This window comes from Pelodiscus sinensis, chromosome 5, assembly GCF_052426305.1.
Source record: "Pelodiscus sinensis isolate ZL-2025 chromosome 5, ASM5242630v1, whole genome shotgun sequence".
Taxonomy (NCBI): domain Eukaryota; kingdom Metazoa; phylum Chordata; order Testudines; family Trionychidae; genus Pelodiscus; species Pelodiscus sinensis.
Genome location: NC_143056.1, coordinates 133323823 through 133349166, shown reverse-complemented (window position 1 = coordinate 133349166; position 25344 = coordinate 133323823). Strand labels below are relative to the sequence as shown.

At 46.4% G+C, this 25344-nt stretch overlaps 2 protein-coding genes across 2 annotated transcripts; both read left to right on the top strand.

Annotated features, from left to right (window-relative positions):
- Positions 1-632: 632 nt before the first annotated feature.
- On the top strand, positions 633-1571 carry LOC102452386 (olfactory receptor 5G9-like). The gene has a single exon (XM_006122740.3). It carries the CDS (start codon positions 633-635, stop codon positions 1569-1571), a length of 939 nt encoding a protein of 312 aa, XP_006122802.3.
- Positions 1572-19269: 17698 nt separating this feature from the next.
- LOC149524421 (olfactory receptor 5G9-like) lies at positions 19270-20208 on the top strand. The gene has a single exon (XM_089778858.1). It carries the CDS (start codon positions 19270-19272, stop codon positions 20206-20208), a length of 939 nt encoding a protein of 312 aa, XP_089634984.1.
- The last annotated feature ends 5136 nt before the right edge of the window (positions 20209-25344 follow it).

Below are 25344 nucleotides of genomic sequence, written 5' to 3'. Positions count from 1 at the left end.
TTGTCCTGGGTCTGTCACACACGCACACGGACAGTGTCTCTGACAGAAGTCCTAGCTCCTGCCTATTGAGTTAAAGGATGAGAAATTTGCTTTGAATTAATAGGCCATTAGATAGTCACAGAAACCGATGCCTTCCTGTCTTTACATATCATGCGTTTAATACAGACTAATGTAAATGCCGTTATCAGATGCCAAAGAGCTTTATTATCGAACAGAGCAACTGACACGCTGAGCCACAGAGCTCCCTTTCCTCAAAAAACGGCAAAGAGTTTGACACTGGTTTACTCTCAGCCCTTCATGAGCTCAGCAATGATCTTGTTAGACACAGATGCTTTTACCCTCATTCTCCCACAACAAAGTTACAAGTCGCTATTTGCTGCTCAGAATAGAGAACAGGAAGGTTTGTGTGTGTTCCTGTATGTGTACGGTGTATGAAATTGATCAAAGAAACGCAAAGTCCAGCTGTGAACATCTGGCTCTGTGAACTAAGCCCTTCCCTGATCTCGTACTGCTATCTATTAAAAAACTGACCTCCATTTTTTATCACTTACTTCATAACAGGCAGAGGACTCATTTCCGTATCCATCCATCTGACCACATAGATGGACCTGCCTGTTCTCAGCTCAGAGGAGATGGAAGAGGGAAATCACTCGGAAACGACTGAATTCATACTCTCAGGACTGACAGATCATCCGAAGCTGCAGGCCCCCCTGTTTGCGTTGTTCCTTCTGATTTACGTTATCACCCTGGTGGGAAATGGGGGGATGATTTTGTTAATCACAACTGACTCCCGACTCCACACCCCCATGTACTTTTTCCTCCGAAATTTGTCTTTCTCTGATCTCTGCTATTCCTCAGTGATTGTCCCTGAGATGCTTCATATTTTCTTAGCCAAGAGGAAAAGCATTTCTCGTACTGCCTGCGCTGTGCAAATGTATTTCTTTCTTCATTGTGTAGATATTGAGTCTCTCTTGCTGGCTGTGATGGCGTACGACCGTTATGTGGCCATCTGTAATCCACTGCTCTATACGGTCATCATGTCCAGACAGCGCTGTAACCTGCTGGTGGCTGGGGTGTGTGCTGTGGGATTGGTGGATTCAGTGACACTGACGTGTTCTATATTCCAGCTGTCGTTCTGCAGCTCCAACATCATCCAACACTTCTTCTGTGACTGCTCCCCACTGCTGGTTCTCTCCTGCTCTGACACCCGCACCAGTGAGATTCTGATATTTGTTTCCACGTGCTGCAGCATAGTGATCAGTCTTGTGACCATTCTCGTGTCCTATATCTGTATCTTCTCCACCATCCTGCGCATCCGCTCTGCCGAAGGCCGGTACAAAGCCTTCTCCACCTGCGCTTCCCACTTGTGCGCGGTGGGCATGTTTCATGGCACCCAACTCTACATCTGTTTCCGACCCATCTCCAGCTATTCCGTGGAAATGGATAAAATTCCCTCTGTATTTTATACGGTAGTGATCCCCATGTTGAACCCCCTCATCTACAGCCTGAGGAACAGGGAGGTGAAGGACGCCGTGAGGAAAGCAAAGAATAAATTGCTGACAAATTCTTGAATGTGTTCATCCCAGTGCTGTTTGAGTGATGGGCAGTGCGAAGAGGTGAATTCAGTTCCCACCGTACAATGATGCCATTTTGCAAAGCCCATGGTGGTATTGTTCATTATTATCTTGTTACTATACATGCATCTGTATTACAGCAAGGGATGCAGGTCTCCACTGAGATGAGAGTTGCCTTCGGCTACTGCCTCTGTGTGCGCATCCAAATATAGGTGATGTGCTTTCAAAATGGGGAACTGGCTGCATTGGGATGAAGGTGGGGGCATGAAATCTAGCTCCCTCTTCTTTCCAGTGCTTTTGATTCCATTGGGCAGTTCCAAGGGTGATGTGTGTGATTTCTGTGGGGGAACCAAGGGAGTTTTGACAGCTTCCTGCTACTCTGTATCCTTTTCTGTGCTCTATGGAGTTCTTGTACCAATTCTCCCCTGATTTGTGTCCTGATGTGAGGAGCAGGAGGTGGTAGGACAATGGGAGAGGTATGTCACTGATGTGTGGAGACTGTGCATTTCATAACCCTTTCTGTTTCTTGGTACCCATGGACTAAGAGAGGGGTGTCTTTCCACACTCAGACATGGTGATCTAAGCATCTGTAGGAAACATTACAGAACTGATAAGATGGTCCAATGAATGCTGGTCATATGAAAGAGAAATAGATTCAGCCCTCCCAAGCTCCCCGTTGTTCTCTGCACCATCAATTACAATTATTTAAAATGTAAGAACGTTGCTTCGGCACTTTATTTTTACTTCTTTCATGGGGATATGCTTTGAAGAATGGAGGAATTCTTTGGAGGAAGGAAATCTGCCAGTCTGTACAATAAACAGTTACCGCTACTAAGTCAAACTATCCAGAGGTTGTGTTTTCAAAAGCAGTCACTCATTCAGGACGCCAATGGACAGGTATGAAAATGTGGATCTTAAATTCTTGTTGCCGCCCTTTGCTCATCTTATTACTAGGTGCATAAATGTGGATGCGTCTTCCTAAGACCCTCATCAACATAGCAACTCTGAGCATCTCACAAACTTGAATGTATTTAAAAACAAGTCGTCCTGTGGCTCCTTAAAGGGTAACACATATTTCTTTAAATTATCATGTGCTTTCATGGGCAATCCCTACTAGTTCAGATGAGGAGCTGGAGTAGAAATACCAGAAACCAAGATATGTATTTGAGAAGTAGCCATTTTTCTACAAAGCTTGTAGGAAGTACATGAGATGTTTATATGGGGGAGAGGGGATATGGGGTGGACTAGGTCCCAATGCCCCCTACACGAGGCCTAGGCATTGTCATACTCCGGCCTAGTGAGAGGAGCAGAAAAGAGGACCTCCAGGCTGGAGAGAGTGTTTGAATACAAGAACCCATAGCACCATGGACAGGGCTAGTGAGCTCCTAGCCTCAGAACCTTGTGATGAGCAGATTGGGCAGCCTCCGGTGGAAGTGAGCCCGGGAGCTACCAAGTTCCTAACATCCTGGCAAAGAACTTACGCAACACCCCTCAGGCACAGAGTGAGCCCACAAAGAGGTGGACTCAGTTATAGGGGGGAAAGGCCATATGCCGTGCTTATTGAGAATACAATGGCAAAGCAGTTATCATATACCTACATAGCCAGACACACACACACCGTCCCACCACTCACTGTCCAGGACTAACCAGATTGCTTATGCCTGAAGGAGCAGGAGTCTATTGGTGTGGACCGATGCTCCAGTCTTTGGCAGGATGTACCCCCAAAACTATGGCAAAGAATCTTCTTTACATAGCAGTGTTCCTTCATTGGGGTCGGGGGATTTTGCACTAGCAACAACAGAAACAGAAACTGGATGTCGTATTTTAAGCTAGTGTATGCTATGTCTAAGAACTGCATTTTTACATCAAAAGCAAAGGTGGGGACACTTCTAGCTCATTTAATTAGCCTCATTAGCACCAGTCCTACAATTGACAGCTACCTTTTTTTCCCTGTTATAAATAACTTGGGAGCTGGAAGCTCAGGAACTTTTTGAAGTGCCGGGCTCTGAGGAAGGGCCGTTCTTTACCCTTCCCACCAGTGGTACTTCAGGTATTTCTTGCTCATGTACAGATATAGCAATACATGTGATTTGCTTTGCAAGTGCTCAGGGCTCTGTGTTGGGAGAAAAATGGGACACCTCAGATATCTCCTGTCTGCCTGGTGGGCTGTCTATGCCTGGTGGGCCTCTATTATAGATTAAGACAACTACAAAAGAAGGAACAAATGTAACGTATCTATGTGAGCGCATTGCCTGTGGGCATCTTCTTTGGCATTCTACATTGAACTGAAAACCAAAATGGCATTCAGGGTTCGGAAGTTCCTTCTATAAGAGAAATAAACCTCAAAAAGTCATATCCCACCCAATACCACCATGCTAACGGTGATTCCTTCCTCTTTGGTCTACTGGAAAAACTTTGTAGACTCTGAAGGGCAGGTGTTCAGGGAACTTTGTGACTCAGAGCTCTGTGAAGGGGACATGGATAGAATTGGACATGGGGGTATGTCTAAATTTGCTCATTAATTCAGACTAGGGATGCAAATGCAGGGGAGCGAAGTAGTTAATGAAGCGGGGATTTAAACATCCAGCGCTTCATTAACATGATCTTGCCGGTGCACTAGCCCAAATCACAGCTCATTAGGGCCAGGAAGTGTGCACCGGGATGCGGTAGTTCAGACCAAGCCCTTCCTTTGGGCTAACATGATGAGGAGTAACGTTAGCCCAAAGCAAGGGCTTTGGTCTGAACTACTGTGTCCCGGCGCATACTTCCTGTTCCGAACCAGCTGTGATTCGGACTAGCGTGCCGGTGAGATCATGTTAATGAAGCACGGGATATTTAAATCCCTGCTTCATGAACTACTTTGCTCCCCTGCATTTGCATCCCTAGTCCGAGCTAATGAGCAAATTTAGACATAACCTGGAATTAACTTTTCAGGTTGCCGTGGGGAAAAAAATCCATTTACCAAAACCAAAACCAGAGAAAATTTCTGGTGAATTGAAAAGTCAACCAAAAAAATGAGTGATTCTGGGTTGGATGAATCATTTCAATCCTGCCATTTTCCCCTTTCCACTGCCAGCTTTTTAGCTCATGGAATAAATTCCTGGAAGAAAAAAGGGACCAACACTGTGTGTGGAAAGTTTCACTCACCCCAGTTTCATTTTGTGTCTTGGTCACTGTATCAAGGGATGATGGTCAGGAGGAGCAAATGGGGGTGTAAAGGGCTTTCCTCTCGCACCTTCCCCCTTTTGGCCGAGTATGGATGTTCACAGGCTCCTCTCCTCCCACGGGCTCTGGGTGTGGAAGGATCCCAGACACACTTTCTTCTTGGTCGCCCGGGAGCAGACTTCGTTCCTACTCACTTGTGTAGCTAAAAAGAGCTGAGGGGGCCTATGGCCCCACCTACACCACTGGATCCCAGCCCAGAGACACCAGACATAGCACTTGCCCACTAAGTGTCCCTACTGCCCACTGCTGCTCACTCCCTAGGCAACTCCTCCAAGAAGCTGCCCTCTTCTTGCCCTCTTTCTGGGCTTTGAGATAAATTCCTTACTGCACCCTGTCCAGGGTTCTGCAATTCACTGTAGCCCAGCATGACCTGGCTTCAGCCACAGGACTTAGGCTTTACCTGAGTCTGCAAACCAGCCCCAATTCGGAGCTGACTGAGTTACCGTTGCTTTCCCAGTCAGTCCCTGGGGCTGCCTCACTTGAATTCCAGAAAGGAACTGCCAGGTCCTGGCCCAGCAGCTTCTTTATACTGGCCCCTGATTGGCTGAAGCAGAAGCAGCCTCTCTAGCTTCCCTGGAGGACCACACATCTGCTCTTTGGCCAGGAGAAGGTGTGTCCAGGCCAGAAGCCACCAGCAGGAAGTTTTGGACCAAGTCCACCCCATCACAGGGAACAAGCAAGGGAACACACTCCCCCAAATCTCCACCATTATGTGCACCTCCTGCACCAGTCCTTGCCCCTGGCACATTGGAAGTCACGCCGACCACTTGTGGAGATGGGACCTTTTGTTCTTTTGCTTCCAAACCCGGTGCACAGACTGGCTGGAAATGTGTGCCTTAAAGGATTTTTTTTAAAGTGGGAAATTGGATTTTCATTTCAATTAGATTTGCATGGAAATCTAGTTTTCCTTCCAAAAAATCCCATCCCACACTTACAGCTCCCTTTTCTTTCCAGCAGTGTTGATTTCATTGGGCAGATCCAAGGGTGTCACGTATTAATTCTGTGGGTCAACCAAAGGGAGTTTATCCAGCATCCTTCTACTCTGCATCCCTTTCTGTGTTCTGCAGACGTCTTCTACCTATTGTCCTCTGCTTTGTGTCCAGGCACGAGGAGGAGAGAGATGATTTCCATCACACTGTGCTAGAATAATGGGACATGTATGTCAGTGATGAGTAGAGCTTTGCATTTCAAAGCTTTTTCTATAGCTTGGCACCCAGGAGCTAAGGGACTGGAGTCTCCCCACTCCCAGATATGGGGATCTTAGCGTCTCTTGATAATATTACAGAACCTATATGATGTGCCAGTTTTTGATGATGCTCACAGGAAAGGGAAATAGATTCATAATTCTTGGGCGCCCCTGTCTTTCTCTGCACCATCAATTCAAATTGTTTTAAACAGAAGAATGTGGGTTTGCTACTTTATTTCTACTTCCCATGTTCCATAGAGATATTCCTTGAAGAATGGGGGACATGTTTGAAGAAAGAAAATCTGCCAGTCTGGACTACATGTAGTTACCTTTACTCAGTCAAACTATCCAGAGGCAGCGTTTACGAAAGCAGTCACTAATTCAGAGTGCTAACGGGCAGGTATGAAAATGTGGCTCTCAAATTCTTGCTGCCTCCCTTTGCCCATCCCTGAGTGTGAATAACTAAACTTGCCTGTCTTAGTACAGAGAAAAAAATGTTCATGGCTCTTTCTATGACCCTCATCAACGTAGCAATTCTGAGCACCTCACAAACTTGAATATATTTAAAAAGATGTAGTCCTCTGGCTCCGTAAAGAGTAACACGTATTTCTTTAAATTATCATGAGCTTTCACGGGCAAACCCCACTTCTTCAGTTGATGAGCTGGAGTAGAAATATCAGTAACCAGGTTATGTATTTGAAAAGAAGCCATTCTTCTACAAAGCAATTCTGTTTTGCTTTTAGGAAGGAGAGCAGAGTGGAAGAATCATTTCTGGTCTCCTGCTCACAACACTCCTGTTCATAAAACCCAGAATCATGTTGGCTTTGTTTGCAATAGTGTCACACTGTTGACTTATATTTAGCTTGTGGTCCACTCTGATCCCCAGATCTCTTTCTGCAGGACTCCTTCCTAGACAGTCGCTTCCCATTCTGTGTGTGAGACTCAGATTGTTCCTTCCTAAGTTGATTACTTTGCATTTATCCTTATTCAGCTTCATCCTATTTACCCAAGACCATTTCTCCCGTTTCTCAGACCCAGTTTGAATTATGACCCTATCCCCCAAAGCACTTGCAACCCCTCCCAGCTTGGCATGATCTGTGAACTTAATAGAACCCTCTATGCCATCATCTAAATTGTTGATGAAGATATTGAACAGAACCGGCCCCAAAACAGACCCCTGTGGAACCCAACTTCTTGTGCCCTTCTACTAGGACTGTGATCCATTAATAACTACTCTCTGGCTAAGTCTACACTGCTGGCTTTGCCGTCAGAGACTATGCAAATGAAGTGTGGATTAGCATTTTGCCATGCTTCATTTGCATAATTTTTAAAGCCATTTTTTCATGTAGACTGGGCTTTTTTTCACAACTCCACCATTTTGCGCAAGATCCTTACGCTCCTCCCGGAGTGAGCGCAGAACAAGCTTGAAATCATTATGCAAATGAAGCATGGCAAAATGCTAATCCATGCTTCATTTGCATAGGCTCTGCTGGGAAAGCTGGCAGTGTAGACAAAGCCTCTGAGTATGGTTATCTAGCCAGTTATGCACCCGCCGTATAGTAGCCACATCCATGTTGCATTTCCCTAGTTCATTGATAAGAAGATCATGCAAGATAGTATCAAATGCCTTACCAAAGTCTAGGTATACCACATCCACCGCCTCTCTCTTAGCCACAACAGTTGTTCTCCTATCAGGGAAAGCATTCAGATTGGGTTGACATGATTTATTCTTTACAAATCCATGCTGGCTGTTCCCTATCACTTTATTTTCTTCCAGATGTTTGCAGATCAATTCCTTAATTACTTGCTCCATTATCTTTTCCTGGCACAGAAGATAAATTGACTGTAGTTTTGTGGGTTATTCTTTTTTCTCTTTTTATAGATGGGCTCTAGATTTGCCCTTTTCTGGTCTTCTGGAATCTCTCCTGTTTTACATGACTTTTCAAAGATGATAGCTAGAGGCTCAGATACCTCTCTATCACCTCCTTGAATATTCTAGGACACATTTCATCAGGCCCTGGTGATGTGAAGACATCTAACTTTTCTAGTGATTTTTAACTTGTTCTTTTTTAATTTTACCTTCTAAGCCAATTCCATTCACACTGCATTCGCTATGTGAGGCATCCCCTCATCATCAGAAGAAACTTCCCTGCCCGTGCCCTCTTTCCAGGATTTGAAATAAAGTCATCACTGCACCCTGTTCTGGATTCTGCAATTCACAGTAGCTCAACATGGCTGGTCTTCAGCCACTGAACCTGGGCTTCAGCTGAGTTTGCAAACCAGCGCCCACTTGGAGCTGTCCGCGGTACCGCAGCCTTCCCATTCGACTCCTGGGGCTTTCTGGCTGGCGCTCCAGAGAGGAACTGCCAGACAATGACCCAGCAGCTTTGTTACATAGGCTTTCTGGGCCCTGATTGGCTGAAGCAGAAGCAGCATCTCCAGCTTGTTTGGAGGACCCCACATTTGCTCTTTGGCCCAGGGAAGGTGTGTCCAGGACACAAACCTCCAGCAGAAGATTTGGGCCAAGAGCAGCCCATCACAGGGAGCAACCAAGAGGACACGCTCCCTCAAATCTACACCATTAAGAGCAATTCCTGCACCAGTCCTTGCCCCAAGCACATTGAAGTCAGGCCACCCACAAGTAGAGACAGGCCTTTATGTTTCTTTGTTTTTCAACCTGGTGCTCAGACCAGCTGGAAATTTTTTCTTTAAAAGATTTTTTTAAGTGGGAAATTAGATTTCTATGGAATTCTGCTCCTTCACAACAACAAATCCCAAAGCCATAGTCTGGTGAGAATGGGAACTCTAGTGATGTCCGGGGTCAGATCTACAGGAAGACAGATCATCATGCACCAGAAGGGATGGAGTCCAGCCTGAGAGCTGGGCCCATAGCAGAGAAGGGTGGGATGTGGTATGTGGGCCATCTCTGTGTGTTTTGTTTCTGAGCTGAAATATTAAGCTTTCAGGTGAAATATATGGGGGTATGTCTACACTACCCTCCTAGTTCGAACTAGGAGGGTAATGTACGCATACCGCACTTGCTAATGAAGCCCGGGATTTGAATTTCCCGGGCTTCATTAGCATAAGCGGGGAGCCGCCATTTTTAAATCCCCGCTGCTTCGAACCCCGTGTAGCGCGGCTACACGTGGCTCGAACTAGGTAGTTCGGACTAGGGTGCCTATTCCGAACTACCGGTACACCTCGTTTCACGAGGAGTACCGGTAGTTCGGAATAGGACCCTAGTCCGAACTACCTAGTTCGAGCCCCGTGTAGCCGCGCTACACGGGGTTCGAAGCAGCGGGGATTTAAAAATGGCGGCTCCCCGCTTATGCTAATGAAGCCCGGGAAATTCAAATCCCGGGCTTCATTAGCAAGTGCGGTATGCATACATTACCCCGCTAGTTCGAACTAGCGGGGTAGTGTAGACATACCCTGGGTCTCCACAAACACACCATTTCTGGCTCAGATCTACAGAGCACCCAGCTTATAGTGACAAGAGCAGAAAGAAATATCCCTCAGGCTTGGACTCTGTAACTCTGATAGAAATTGCATCATTTATTGACACAGGAGGAAAAAAAAGGCACCAAATTAATCCCTGGGGTATCAGTCCCATGGCAGAGATTCACTGAGTTCATTAATTTGTTGTTGTGTCTCTCTGAGCTCAGATATTCCAAGTAGCTCCAGGGATCTTGTCCCATAGATCACAGATCTCAGAATAAAACCTCCCAATTGCACCAAAGTGTCAGTTTCTATCGATGGAGAAACGCCGCCACGTCTCTCTCTGTTGTCCACAGGTACGTGCTGTTGTCCTGCCTCAGAGTCACACACCCACATGGACAGTGTCTCTGACAGAAGTCCCAACACCTGCCTATTGAGTTAAAGGATGAGAAAATAGCTTGGAAAAGATAGGGGATTAGTTAGTCACAGGAGCTGGTGCCTTCCTGTCTTTGCGTCTCAAGGGTTTCATACACAATAATGTAAATGACGTTATCAGATGCCAAAGAGCTTCATTATCACAGAGAGCAAGTTTCACCCCAAACCAACATGCCAAGCCACAGAGCTCCCCTTGCCCAAGGAGCGTGGAGAGATTGACAGTCATTTACTATCAGCCCTTACTGTTAGCCCAGGAGCTAAGCCATGATGTCATTAGACAGAAATGGTTTCACCCCTATTCTCCCACAACAAAGTTACAAGTTGCTGTTTCCTCCTCAGAATAGGGAACAGGAGGGGTTTGTGTGTGGGGGATGATTAAGTTGGGTGTCTTTGTATGTGTACGGTGTGTGAAATTGATCAAACAAGTGTAAAGTCCAGCTGTGAACATCTGGCTCTGCAAACTAAGCCCTTCCCTGATCTCATACTGCTAACTATAAAAAAAACTGACCTTCATTTTTCATCCATTACTTCATAACAGTGAAAGCGCACGTTCCCGGCTCCATCTACCTGCCCACATCCCTGGACCTGCCTGTTGTTGGCTGAGAGGAGATGGAAGAGGGAAATCACTCGGAAGCGACTGAGTTCATTCTCTCAGGATTGACAGACCATCCGGAGCTGCAGGGCCCCCTGTTTGTGTTGTTCCTACTGATTTACGTTATCACCCTAGTGGGTAATGGGGGGATGATTTTCTTAATCACAATCGACTCCCGACTCCACACCCCCATGTACTTTTTCCTCCGAATTTTGTCTTTCTCTGATCTCTGCTATTCCTCAGTGATTGTCCCTCAGATGCTGCAGATTTTCATAGCTGAGAGGAAAAGCATTTCTCGCACTGCCTGCGCTGTGCAAATGTATTTCTTTCTTCAGTGTGTAGATATTGAGTGTCTCTTGCTAGCTGTGATGGCATATGACCGTTATGTGGCCATCTGTAACCCACTGCTCTATACGGTCATCATGTCCAGACAGCGCTGTAACCAGCTGGTGGCTGGGGTGTGTGTTGTGGGTTTGGTGGATTCACTGATACTGACGTGTTCTCTATTCTGGCTGTCGTTCTGCAGCTCCAATATCATCCAACATTTCTTCTGTGACTACGCCCCACTGCTGCTTCTCTCCTGCTCTGACACCCACACCTGTGAAATTCTGATATTTGCTTCCACATGCTACATCATAGTGAGCAGCATTGTGACCATTCTCGTGTCCTATGTCTGTATCTTCTCCACCATCCTGCGCATCCGCTCTGCTGAGGGCCGGTACAAAGCCTTCTCCACCTGTGCTTCCCACTTGTGCGCGGTGGGCATGTTTCATGGCACCCAACTCTACATCTGTTTCCAACCCATCTCAACATATTCCATTGGTATGGATAAAATACCCTCATTGTTTTACACAACAGTGATCCCCATGTTGAACCCCCTCATCTACAGCCTGAGGAACAGGGAGGTGAAGGACGCCCTGAGGATAGCAAAGAACAAACTGCTAAACAAGTCTCGATTGTGTTTGTCCCAGTGCTGCTTGAGTGATGGGCAGCGGAAACAGATGAATTCAGTTCCCACCCTACAATGATGTCATTTTATGGAGCCCATGTTGGTACTGTTCACTATTATCTTTTTACTATATGGCTACGTCTAGACTGGCCTGATTTTCCGGAAATGCTTTTATTGGAAAAGTTTCCCTTTAAAGCATTTTCGGAAAAGAGCGTCTAGATTGGCAGGACACTTTTCCGCAAAAGCACTTTTTGCAGAAAAGCGTCTGTGGCCAATCTAGACGCTCTTTTCCACAAAAAAGTCCCGATCGCCATTTTCGTGATCGGGGCTTTTTTGCGGAAAACAAATCTCTGCTGTCTACACTGGCCCTTTTGTGCAAAAGTCTTTCGGAAAAAGACTTTTGCCTGACCGGGAGCAGCATAGTATTTTTGGAAACGCACTGACAATCTTACATGAGATCGTCAGTGCTTTTCCGGAAATTCAAGCGGCCAATGTAGACAGCTGGCAAGTTTTTCCAGAAAAGCAGCTGATTTTCTGGAAAAACTTGCCAGTCTAGACACAGCCCCTATGTTTCTGTATCCCATCAAGGGCTGCAGGACCCCCCTGAGGTCACGTCTGCGGTCAGCTACTGCCTCTGTGTGCGCATAAAAATCTAGGTGATGTGCTTTCAAAACAGGGAGCTGGCTGTATTACAACGAAGGTGGGGGGCATCAAATCTAGCTCCCTCTTCTTTCCAGTGGTTTTGATTGCATTGGGCAGTTCCAAGAGTGATGTGTGTGATTTTTGTGGGTGAACCAAAGGGAGTTTTGGCAGCTTCCTGCTTCTCCCTAGCCCTTTCTCTGCTCTGTGCTGTCATTGTACCAGTTGTACCCTGCTTTGTGTCCTGATGTGAGGAGGAGAGAGGTGATTTCAATCATACCGTGCTATGGTAATGGGAGAGTTATGTCACTGATGTGTGGAGACTTTGCATTTCACAACCCTTTCTATTGCTTGGTACCCATGGGCTAAGAGAGGGGTGTCTTTCCACACTCAGACACGGGGATCTAAGCATCTGTCGGGAACATTTCAGAACTGATAAAATGGTCCAATGTTTGCTGTTGTTCATATGATAGGGAAATAGATTCTGCACTCCCGGGCTCCCCGTCCTTCTCTGCACCATCAATTAAAAATATTTAAAATACAAGAATGTTGCTTTGCACTTTATTTTCACTTCTCTTGTTCCATGAGGATATTCATTGAAGAATGAAGGAATTGTTTGGAGGAAGGAAATCTGCCAGTCTGGACTACATGCAATTACCTCTACTCAGGCAAACTATCCAGAGGTTGTGTTTTCAAAAGCAGTCACTCATTCAGGATGCCAGTAGACAGCTATGAAAATGTGGATCTTAAATTCTTCCTGCCGCCCTTTGCTCATCTCCGAGTGTGAGTAACTAGACCTGCCTGCCTTATTACTGGATGCGTCTTTCTATGACCCTCAGCAATGTAGCAACTCTGAGCACCTCACAAACTTGACTATATTTAAAAAAGATGTAGTCTTATGGCTCCTTAAAGGGTAATTCATATTTCTTTAAATTATCATGAACTTTCATGGGCAAACCCCACTACTTCAGATGATGATCTGGAACAGAAATACCAGAAACCAAGTTATGTATTTGAGAAGTAGCCATTTTTTTACAAAGCTTATAGGAAGCACATGGGTTGTTTATATGGAGGAGACGGGTTATGGGGTGGACTAGGTGCCAAAGTCCCTTACAGGAGGCCGGAGGCCTTGCCAAACCTCGTCTTAGTGAGAGGAGCAGAAAAGAGGACCTCCAGACTAGAAAGAGTGGCTGAATACAAGATCTCGTTGCACCATGGACAGGGCTTATGAGATCCTAGCTGCAGAACCTTGTGACAACCAGACAGGGCAGCCTCCGGGGGAAATGAGCCAGGGAGCAACCAAGTTCTGAACATCCTGGCAAGGAAGTTATGCAACACCCCTCAGGCACAGAGGGGAGCCCACACAGAGGTGGACTCAGTTACAGGGTGGAAAGGTAATATGCTGTGCTTATTGCGAATACAATGGCAAAGCAGTTATATACCTACATAGCCAGACACACACACAGCGCCCCACCACTCCCTGTCCAGGACTAACCAGATTGCTTCTGTCTGAAGGAGCTGGAGTCTATTGGTGTGGACCGATGCTCCAGTCTTTGGCAGGATGTACCCCCAAAACTATGGCAAAAAACATTCTTTACATAGCAGTGTTCCTTCATTGGTATCAGGGGGTTTTGCACTAGCATGCTGATTTTATGATGGCAATTTGGCATCTCCTGTTGTTTCCCTTTCCCCTTCTCTTTTTTGTGCTGCCAGGCTAAGCTGGTTTCCATCACAGATATCGTTTTCCAGTTGATAAATGCTCGCCCTGTCCCTCAGGGTTCTGAGTTATCCTAAGAGAGCAGATTGACACACAGTCATCTGTGATGCCTCCTTCTCCACGGTTGGATCCTCCCATTAGCATCTCTGGTCCCGTGGTGGCCTTCACGCTTATGTCCCACACGTTCCCTCCTGTCACACATAACAAGGGTTACAAACCGAATTTCACAAGAGCTGATCATGACATTCCTTCCCTCTGTTCCGTTACAATAGCTACTGCAGAAGTAGAAACACAATAGTAACCATAAACATCTCAATTGATTTCAACTTCCAGGTGGTTTGGCAGAGTCTAAACCACCAAACACACTAAGACGCAGCACATTAATGCTTAGAATGTCAGGAAAACCAGGAAATAGGAATTTTTCTACCTCAATTTCAGCAGCTAATCATAGAGAGAGAATGCAGAATTGGCATTCTTCTGCAAATCTGAGCCTGATTCCCTGGGCTCAGATGGATGTTGCATTTTAAGCCAGTGTCCGCTATACCTAAGAACTGCATTATTACATCAAAAAGCGAAGGCGGGGACACTTCCAGCCCACTTAATTAGCCTCATTAGCACCAGTCCAGCTACAATTCACAGCTACCTTTTTTTCCCTGTTATAAATAATTTGGGAGCTGGGAGCTCAGGATCTTTTTGAAGTGCCGTGCGCCAAGGAAGGTCCCCTCTTTACCCTCCCCACCAGTGGTACAGCAGGTGCTAGGAGTGATATTAATGCCAGCAGCAACTTAAAGACAATTCATAGAGTCTAAACTTTAAACACCTACATATGAATTTAATATCTCTTTGAACCTTATCAACACACGGGAGAGCCAGACGGGTTCCAGCTTTGTATTTAGCAGCGTTCAGCTTTGATCCAACTGGCTTGTGGCCTGCCAGCCTCCCAAGGCAAGCCAACATCTTTTTTCGTTTGGTTGATTTGCTTTCACGTTTGAGAATGTTATTAGTACCTGGCCAGAGCTGTGTGATGGTTCCGTCACACCAGGCTTTTTGAAGGCGAGCTATAAGTTAGATGCAGTGAGTTTGTCATGTCTGGCAGGCATTGCATCACATGACATTGTACTCTTTGGAATAGGCACTAAGGATCTGTTAGGTTTATAAAGGTTTCTTGCTCATGTACAGATACAGCAATCCATGTGATTTGCTTTGCAAGTGCGCAGGGCTCTGTGTTGGGAGAAAAATGGGGCAACTCAGACGTCTCGTCCTCTCTGCCTGTGTTCTCTATGCAGCCAGTGAGGAACAATGCCATACATCAGAATGGCCTGTATTATAGATTAAGACAGCTACAAAACAAGAAGGAAAAAATGTAAAGTTTCTATGGGAGTGCATTGCCTGAGGGAATCCTCTTTGGCATTCTGCATTGAACTGAATACCAAAATGGTATTCAGGGTTGGGGTGTTCCTTCTATAAGAGAAATAAACACAAAAAACTCACATCCTACCCAACATCACCATGTTCACAACGATTCCCTCCTCTTTGGTCTACTGGAAAACACATGGAAGACTCTGAAGAGCAGGTGTCCAGGGAACTTTGTGATTCAGAGCTCTGTGAAGGGGACATGGATAGAACTGGACGTGGAACTAACTTGTCAGGTTCCCCTGGGGGAAAAAATCCATTTACTGACACCAAAACCAGACAAAAGTTCTGGTGAATTGAAAAGTCAACCACAAAAAGGAGTGATTCTGAGTTGGATGAATCATTTCAATCCCGCCACTTTTCCCTTGCCACTGCCAGCTTTTTACCTCATGGCCTACGTTTGTGGGGAAAAAAATGGACCAACACCGTGTGTGGAAAGGTTCACCCACCCCTAGTTTCATCATGTGTCTTTGTCACTGTATCAAGGGATGATGATCAGGAAGAGCAAATGGGAGTGTAAAGGGCTTACCTCTCGGAAGTTCCCCCTTTTGGCTTGCTCACAAGCTCTTCTCTTCCCACTGGCTCTGGGCGTGGAAGGATCCGAGACGCCCTTTCTTCTCAGTTGCATGGGACCAGGCTTCTTTCCTACCCACTTCTGTAGCTACAAGGAGCTGAGGGAGCCTATGGCCCGACCCATACCATGGGATCCTGGCTCAGGGACACTAGACATAGCACTTGCCCACTAAGTGTCCTTACTGCCCACTGCTGCTCACTCCTTGGGCATCTCTTCCAAGCAGCTGTCCTTTCCTTGCCCTTTTTTCAAGCTTTGAGATAAATTCCTCACTGCGCCCTGTCCAGAGTTCTGCAATTCACCGTAACCCAACACAACCGGTCTTCTGCCACCTGACCTGGGCTTCAGCTGACATTTGGAGCAGTCCAAGGTACCGCAGCATTCCCAGTCCGTCCCTGGGGCTGCCTCGCTTGAACTCCAGGGAGGAACTGCCAGGCCCTGGCCCAGCAGCTTCTTTATACTGGGCCCTGATTGGCTGAAGCAGAAACAGCCTCTCTAGCTTCCTTGGAGGACCACACATCTGCTCTTTGGCCAGGAGAAGGTGTGTCCAGGCCACAAGCCTTCAGGAAGAAGAGGTTTTGGGCCAAGTCCACCCCACCACAGGGAGCAGGCAAGGGAACACACTCCCCCAAATCTCCACCATTATGTGCAACTCCTGCCGACCCCATGTGGAGATGGGCCCTTTAGTTCTTTGGTTTCCAAACCTGGCACTCAGGCTGGATGAAAATTTCTGCCTTAGAATATTTTTTGAAAGTGGGAAATTGGATTTTCATTTCAACTAGATTTTCATGGAAATCTAGTTTTCCTATATATATATATATATAGTTTTATAGTTCCCATCATAGTTTGGTGGGAATGGGAACTCTAGTGATGTCCCGGGGCAGTTATGCAGAAGGACAGAGCATCATGCACCAGAGGGGATGGAGTTCAGCCTGGGAGCCGGGCCCATGGCAGAGAAGGGAGTGGATGTGGTACCTGGGGCATCCCTGTGTGTTTTGTTCCTGAGCTGAAATATTAATTTTTCAGCTGAAAAATGTTGGTCTCAAAAAACACACACTTTCTGAGTCAGCTCTACACAGGAGCCAATTTGTAGTAACAAGAGCAGAATGTTAGACTTTGCAACCCCGATACAAATTGCATCACTTATTGCTGCAGGAGATAAAAAGGCACCAAATTAATACCCAGGGTATCAGTCCCATGCCTGAGATTCACTGAGCTCGAAAATTTGTTGTTGTGTCTCTCTGAGCTCACGAATTCCCACTAACTCCAGGGATCCTGTCCCATAGATCACGATCTCAGTATAAAACCTCTCAATTGCACCATAGTGTCAGTTTCTATCAATGGAGAAACACCAGCATGTCACTCTTTCTCCTCTCCACAGGTACGTGCTGTTGTTCTTCATCAGAGTCACACACTGACACAGAGAGTCTCTCACAGAAGTCCTAGTTCCTGCCTATTGAGTTAAAGGATGAGAAATTTGCTTGGGAATAATAGGCCATTCATTAGTCACAGAAACTGGTGCCTTCCTGTCTTTACGTCTCGGGGGTTTCATACAGAGTAATGTAAATGCCATTCTCAGATGTCAAAGAGCTTCATTATCACAGTGAGCAAGTTTCATCCCAAACTGACATGCAGACCACAGAACTCCCCTTGCCCAAAGAGGATAGAGAGATTGGCACTCGTTTTCTGGCCAGCTCTTTAGTTCATAGCCAAAATTTCTGGGCAACAGGACCAACACTGTCTGTGGAAAGTTTTACCATCCTCCCCCCAGCTTTGTTTTGTCTTGGTCGCTGTATCAAGGGATGATCAGCAGGAGCAAATGGGGGTGTAAAGGGCTCCCCTCCTCTGGAGAGCACCCCCTTTTGGCTGAGGACAGGTCTTCACAAGCTCCTCTCCTCCCACTGGCTCTAGGTGTGGAAGGGCTCCAGAAGCCATTTCTTCTTGGTAGCATAGCAACAGGGTTCTTTCCTGCTTCTTTCTGTCACTACAAGAAGCTGAGGGGGCCTCTAGCCCCACCCACACATCTGGATCCCGGCCTAGGGACACCAGACACAGCAGTTGCCCGCTAAGTGTCTTTACGCCCACTGCTGCTCACTCCCTGGACAACTCCTCCAAGAATCATAGAGTCATAGAATCAGAGAACACTAGAACTGGAAGGGACCTCAAGGGTCATCAAGTCCAATCACTAGTCCTTGCCCCTGGCAAATTGAAGTCAGGCTGACCAAAGTATTTTTTTAAGTGGGAAATTAGATTTTCACAGAATTCTTTTCCTTCACAACAACACATCCCACAGCCGTAGACTGGCGAAAATGGGAACTCTAGTGATGTCCGGGGTCAGATCTGCAGGAAGACAGAGCATCATGCAACAGAGGAGATGGAGTCCAGCCTGAGAGCTGGGCCAAGGGCAGAGAAGGGTGCAATGTGGTACGTGGTCCATCTCTGTGTCTTTTGTTTCCAAGCTGAAATATTAAGTTTTCAGGTAAAAGATGTGGGTCTCCACAAATATACACTTTCTGGCACAGCTCCATGCAGGAGCCAGGTTATAGTGAGAGGAGAAGAAAGAAATAACCCTCAGGCTTGGACTCTGTTACTTGGATAAAAATTGCATCATATACTGACACAGGAGGAAAAAACGCACCAAATTAATCCCCGGGGTATAAGTCCCATGGCTGAGATTCACTGAGCTCATTAATTTGTTGTTGTGTCTCTAAGCTCAGATATTCCAAGTAGCTCTAGGGATCTTTTCCCGTAGATCACAGACCTCAGAATAAAACCTCCCAATTGCACCAAAGTGTCCATTTCTATCAATGGAGAAACGCCACCACGTCTCTCTCTGCTGATAGCAGGTACGTGCTGTTGTCCTGCTTCAGTCACACACGCACACGGACAGTGTCTCTGACAGAAGTACCTGGTCCTGCCTATTGAGTTTAAAGGACAAGAAATTTGGAAAAAAATAGGTGATTAGTTAGTCATAGAAGCTGGTGCCTTCCTGCCTTTGCATCTCAAGGGTTTCATACAGACTAATGTAAATGCCATGATAAGATGCCAAAGAGGTTAATTATCACACTGAGCAACTTTCATCCCCAACCGACATGCCGAGCCACAGAGGTCCGCTTGCCCAAAAAGGGCAGAGAGATTGACACTCGTTTACTCTCAGCTCTTCATGAGCTAAGCAATGATCTCGTTAGACACAGATCGTTTCACCCTCATTCTCCCACAAAAAAGTTACAAATTGCTGTTTTTTGCTCAGAATAGAGAACAGGAATATTTGTGTGTGTGTGTGTGTGGGGGGGGTGATTAAGCTGTGTGTCCTTGTATGTGTACGGTGTGTGAAATTGATCAAACAAGAGCAAAGTCCAGCTGTGAACATCTGGCTCTATGAATTAAGCCCTTTCCTGGTCTCGTACTGCTACCTGTTGAGAAACTGACCTCCATGTTCCATCACTTACTTCGTAACAGTGAAAGGACACGTTCCCAGATCCATCCACCAGCCCACATCCCTGGACCTGCCCGTTTTTGGCTCAGAGGAGATGGAAGAGGGAAATCGCTCGGAAGCGACTGAATTCATTCTCTCAGGACTGACAGACCATCCGGAGATGCAGGCCCCCCTGTTTGTGTTGTTCCTACTGATCTATGTTATTACCCTGGTAGGGAACGGGGGGATGATCTTGTTAATCACAATTGACTCCCGACTCCACACCCCCATGTACTTTTTCCTCCGGATTTTGTCTTTCTCTGATCTCTGCTATTCCTCAGTGATTGTTCCTCAGATTCTGCAGATTTTCTTAGCGGAGAGGAAAAGCATTTCTCGCACTGCCTGTGCTGTGCAAATGTATTTCTTTCTTCATTGTGTAGACATTGAGTGTCTCTTGCTGGCTGTGATGGCATACGACCGTTATGTGGCCATCTGTAACCCACTGCTCTATCCGGTCATAATATCCAGACAGCGCTGTAACCAGCTGGTGGCTGGGGTGTTTGCTGTGGGATTGGTAGATTCACTGATACTGACGTGTTATATATTCCAGCTGTCATTCTGCAGATCCAACATCCTCAATCTTTTCTACTGCGACTCCCCCCCACTGCTGGTTCTCTCCTGCTCTGACACCCGCCCCAGTGAGATTCTGATATTTGCGTCCATATGCTACATCTTAGTGAGCAGCGCTCTGACCATCCTCCTGTCCTATGTCTGTATCTTCTCCACCATCCTGCGGATCCGCTCTGCCGAGGGCCAGTACAAAGCCTTCTCCACCTGCGCTTCCCACTTGTGTGCCGTGGGCATGTTTCATGGCACCCAACTCTACATTTATTTCCGACCCACCTCCATCTATTCCATGGACATGGATAAAATAGCCTCCGTGTTTTACACGGCAGTGATCCCTATGTTGAACCCCCTCATCTACAGCCTGAGGAACAGGGAGGTTAAGGACGCACTGAGAAAAGCAAAGAATAAACTGCTAACAAAGTCTTGAATGTGCTTATCCCAGTGCTGCTTGAGTGATGGGCAGGGGAAACAGACGACTTCAGTTCCCTCCCTACTATGGCGTCATTTTGCAGAGCCCATGATGGTATTGTTCAATATTATCTTGTTAGTATTCATGGGCCTGTATTCCCACAGAGGCTGCAGGTCACCCTTTAGATCAGGGCTGCATTCGTCTATTGTGTGTGCACAAAAAAAATCTAGGTGATGTGCTTTCAAAAAGGGGAACTTTCTGTATTGGGATGAAAGGGGAGCATCAAATCTAGCTCCCTCTTCTTTCCAGTGCTTTTGATTGCATTGGGCAGTTCCAAGGGTGATGTGTGTTTTTTCTGTGGGTGAACCAAAGGGAGTTTACCTAATATCCTGCTACTCTGCAGCCATTTCTGTGCTCTGTGGAGTTCTTGTACCAAATGTGCCCTGCTTTGTGTCCATGCACGAGGAGGAGAGAGGTGATTTCCATCACAGCGTGTTAGGGCAATGGGACAGTTATGTCAGGGATGAGTAGAGCTTTGCAATTCAAAGCCCTTTCTATTGCTTGATACACATGGACTAAGAGAGTGGATTCTCCCCCACTCGCAGACATGGGGATCTTAGCGTCTCTTGATAATATCACAGAACCTACATGATGTGCCAGTGTTTGATGATGCTCACAGGAAAGGAAAACAGATTCCGCACTCCTGGCCTCCCCTGTCCTTCTTGGCATCATCAGTACAAATTGTTTTAAACAGAAGAATGCAGGTTTGCAATTTTATTTTCACTTCCCATGTTCCAGGAAGATATTCCTTGAAGATTGGAGAAATTGCTTTAAAAGAAGGAAATCTGCCAGTCTCAACAACATGCCGTTCCCTCTACTCAGTCAAACTATCTAGATGCAGTGTATTCAGAAGTAGTCACTAATTCAGGTCTTCAGTGGAGAGATATGAAAATGTGGCTCTTAAATACTTGCTGCCTCCCTTTACCCATCTTTGAGCGCGGGTAACTAGACTTGCCTTTCTTATTACAGGGTTAAAAATGTTGATGCATCTTTCTATGACCCACATCAACATAGCAGCTGTGAGCACCTCACAAACTTGAGTGTATTTAAAAAGACGTAGTCCTAATGCTCCTTCAAGAGTAACACATATTTCTTTAAGTTATCATGGGCTTACATGGGCAAAACCCACTTCTTTAGATGATGAGTTGGAGTTGAAATACCAGTAAGCAAGTTATGTATATTAAAAGTAGCTGTTCTTCTACAAAGCAATTGTGTTTTGCTTATAGGAAGTACATGGGATCTTGGGGGAAGGTTTGTTATGGGGTGGACTAGGTCCTGATACCCTTTACAATATGCTGGTGGCAGTGCCACACCCCATCCTAAAGAGAGGAGCAGAAGAGAGGTCCTCCAGGCTGGATAGCTTGGCTGTCTCTCTGTCAGCCAATCAGGGCCCAGCAGACCAGTATAAAAGAATCTGGTGGGCTGGGGCCTGGCAGTTCCTCACAGGAGCTCGACCCAGGCACCTCTATAAACTAATGGGGAGAAAAGCAGCACTGCGGACAGCTCCACGTGTAAGCTGAATTCTAGAGCTGGGGGAGGCCCAGGTCCAGTGGCTGAAGTCTGGTCACAAGCTGAGTACAAGAACTCATAGCACTGTGGACTGGGCTAGTGAGCTCCTAACCTCAGATTCTTGTGAGGACCAGACATTGCCGCCTCCAGAGGAAGTGAACCAGGGAGCTACCAAATGGCCAGGAAAAGAACTTACCCGACACCCCTCGGCCGGGTTTATAGAGAATACAATGGCAAAGCAGTTATCATATGCACACATAGATAGACAAACACACACACTGTCCCATCATTCCAGGTCCAAGACCAACCAGATGTGCTTACCAATGCAGGAGAGGGAGCGTCTATCTGTGCAAACCGATGCTCCAGTCCTTGGCAGGATGTACTATGGCATAAGAACATAAGAACGGCCGTAGTGGGTCAGACCAAATGTCCATCTAGCCCAGTAGCCTGTCTGCCGACAGTGGCCAACACCAGGTGCCCCAGAGGGGGTGGATCGAAGACAATGATCAAGCGATTTGTCTCCTGCCATCCTTCTCCAGCCTCTGACAAACAGAGGCCAGGGACACCATTTCTATCCCCTGGCTAATAGCCTTTTATGGACCTAACCTTCATGAAATTATCTAGCTTCCCTTTAAACTCTGTTATAGTCCTAGCCTTCACAGCCTCCTCTAGCAAGGAGTTCCACAGGCTGACTACACGCTGTGTGAAGAAGAACTTTCTTTTATTAGTTTTAAACCTGCTACCTATTAATTTAATCTGGTGTCCTCTAGTTCTTCTATTATGGGAACTAATAAATAACTTTTCTTTATCCACCCTCTCTACACCACTCACGATTTTATATACCTCTATCATATCCCCCCTCAGTCTCCTCTTTTCTAAACTGAAGAGTCCCAGTCGCTTTAACCTCTCCTCATATGGGACCCGTTCCAAACCCCTAATCCTTTTAGTTGCCCTTTTCTGAACCCTTTCCAAGGCCAAAATATCTTTTTTGAGGTGAGGAGACCACATCTGTACCTTCTTTACATAGAAGTTGCTCCTTCATTGGGATCAGGGAATTTAGCACTGCCATGCTGTTTTTCTGAGGGAAATTTGCCATCTCCTGTTTTTCCCTTTTCTCCTTCTCTTCTTTTTGCTGCCAAGCTATGCTTGGTTGAATCACAAATATTGTGTCCCAGTTGATAAATGCTCGCCCTGTCCCTCATGGTCTTGGGTTATCCAAGGAGGGCAGATAAACATGCAGCCATCTGCAATGCTACCCTGTCCACTGTTGGATCCTCCCATTAGCATCTCTTCTCCGATGGACGTCTTCACACTTATCTCCTACATGTTCCTTCCTCATACATATAACAATGGTTACAAACCACATTTCTAAAGAGGAGATCATGACATTCTCTCCCTCTATTATGTTACAGTAGCTACTCCAGAGCTATAAACAAAAGAATAACCACAAACATCTAAATCTATTTCTATTTCCAGATGGTTTGCCAGAATATACACCATCAAACATAATAAGAGTTGGCACATTAAGGCTACCTTTACACTTGGAGTTTTCTCTGCAAATATTCTAATGAGGGACTCATTTGCATAAGTTGTGATCTCATTTCCATATTTTCTGCCGATCCATGTTTGCACTAGCGTTTTTTCCGCAAAAACAAGCAGCGTGGTCATTTTCTTTTTGCACAACCCCCCTTTTTGGGGGCTAAAATATCTTGCAGAAAACGAGGCTTTTGTGCAAAAAGAAAACATCTACACTGCTTGTTTTTGCGGAAAAACTGCGAGTGCAAACATGGATCGGCAGAAAATATGGAAATGAGATCGCGACTTATGCAAATGTGTCCCTCATTAGCATATTTTTTCTGAGAAAAGTCATAGTGTAGACGTAGCCGAAGACTTGTATTCTTCGATTGTCACCCAAACCAGGAAATAGGGGCTTTTTTATGTCAATTTCAGCAGCCAACCATGGAGAGAGAGTGCAGGATTGGCATTCCTCTGCAAATCCAACTGGTTCCCTGGGCTTGAACAAAGATATTAACTGGATATCGCATTTCACAGCCAGCCAAAAAACTACAAACACCATGGCTGTGTCTAGACGGGCCAGTTTTTCCGCAAACTTATCTGCTTTTGTGGAAAAACTTGCCAGCTGTCTACACTGGCCACTTGAATTTCCGCAAGAACACTGATGATCTCATGTAAGATCGTTAATGTTCTTGCGGAAATACTATGCTGCTCCCATTTGGACAAAAGCCTTCTTTCGCAAATCATTTGCGCAACAGGGCCACTGTAGACAGCATAGTACTGTTTTGAGCAAAAAAGTCCCGCTGGCTAAAAGTGCTTTTGCGGAAAAGTGCCCGTGCCAATCTAGACGCTCTGTTCCGAAAATGCGGACAATCATGCCAATTTAGACGCAGCCTTTGTGTGGATAGTTTCACCCACGTCTGGTTTCACCCAGTGTCTAGTCACTGTATCAAGGGATGATGGTCAGCAGGAGCAGGTGCAAATGGGGGTGTAAAGGTCTCACCACTTTTGGCTGAGGACAGGTGTCCCCACAAGCTCCTCTCCCCACATCGGCACGGGGAATGAAAAGATGCCAGAGGCCCTTTCTTTACAGTCGCCTGGGATCAGGCATTTTTCCTGCTCCCTTTTGCAACCACAAGGAGTTGAGAGGGCCTCTAGCCCCACCCACTGCTCTGGATTCCAGCTCAGGGATGCTGTAAGTAGCAGTTGCTTGCTTAGTGTCCTCAGTGTCCATTGCTGCTCACTCCCTGGGTCACCTCCTGAAAAATCTGCTCCCACTTATCGGGTTTGAAATTAAGTCCTCACTGCACCCTGTCCAGGGTTCTGCAATTTGCCGTAGCCCAACATGGCCGGTCTTCAGCCACCGGACCTGGGCTTCAGCTGAGTCTGCAAACCAGCTCCCACATGGAGCTGTCCAAGGTACCGCTGCCTTCCCAGTGCCTCCCTGGTGCTGCCAGACTTGAATTTCAGAAAGGAACTGCCAGACCCTGTCCCATCAGCTTCTTTACACAGGCTTGGTGGGCTCTGATTGGCTGCAGCAGAAGCAGCCACTCTAGCTTGCCTGGAGGACCTCTCCCCTACTTTTTCCGCTGGGGTGGGGAGTGGCAAAGCCACAAGCCTCTGGCAGGTTTTGGGCCAAGTCCACCCCCTTACAGGGGGCATGCAAGGAGACACACTCCCCCAAATCTATGCCATCGCGTACCGCTCCTACACCAGTCCTTGCCCCTGCCTGGGTGGAAGTCAGGCCAAACATGTCTGCAGACAGGTGTTTTGTTTCCAAATCCAAGGATCAATTTAGCTGGAAATATGTTTAGGTGGAAAATTGGAGTTTCAGTTCAACCAGATTTTTATGGAATTCTTTCCTTCAAAAAAGCCAATCCCACAGCAACAGTTTGGCGAGAACAGGAACTCTAGTGATGTCCCAGGGCAGTTCTGCAGGAGGACAGACCATCCTTCATCAGAGGGGATGAAGTCCAGTCTGGGAGCCCAGCCAAGGCAGAGAAGGGTGAGATGAGGTACCTGGGGCATCTCCGTGGGTTTTGTTTCTGAGCTGAAATATCAAGTTTTCAG

Coding starts and splice junctions, on each gene's coding strand:
- LOC149524421 (XM_089778858.1), top strand. CDS start 19,270: ATGGAAGAGGGAAATCGCTCGGAAGCGACTGAATTCATTCTCTCAGGA.
- LOC102452386 (XM_006122740.3), top strand. CDS start 633: ATGGAAGAGGGAAATCACTCGGAAACGACTGAATTCATACTCTCAGGA.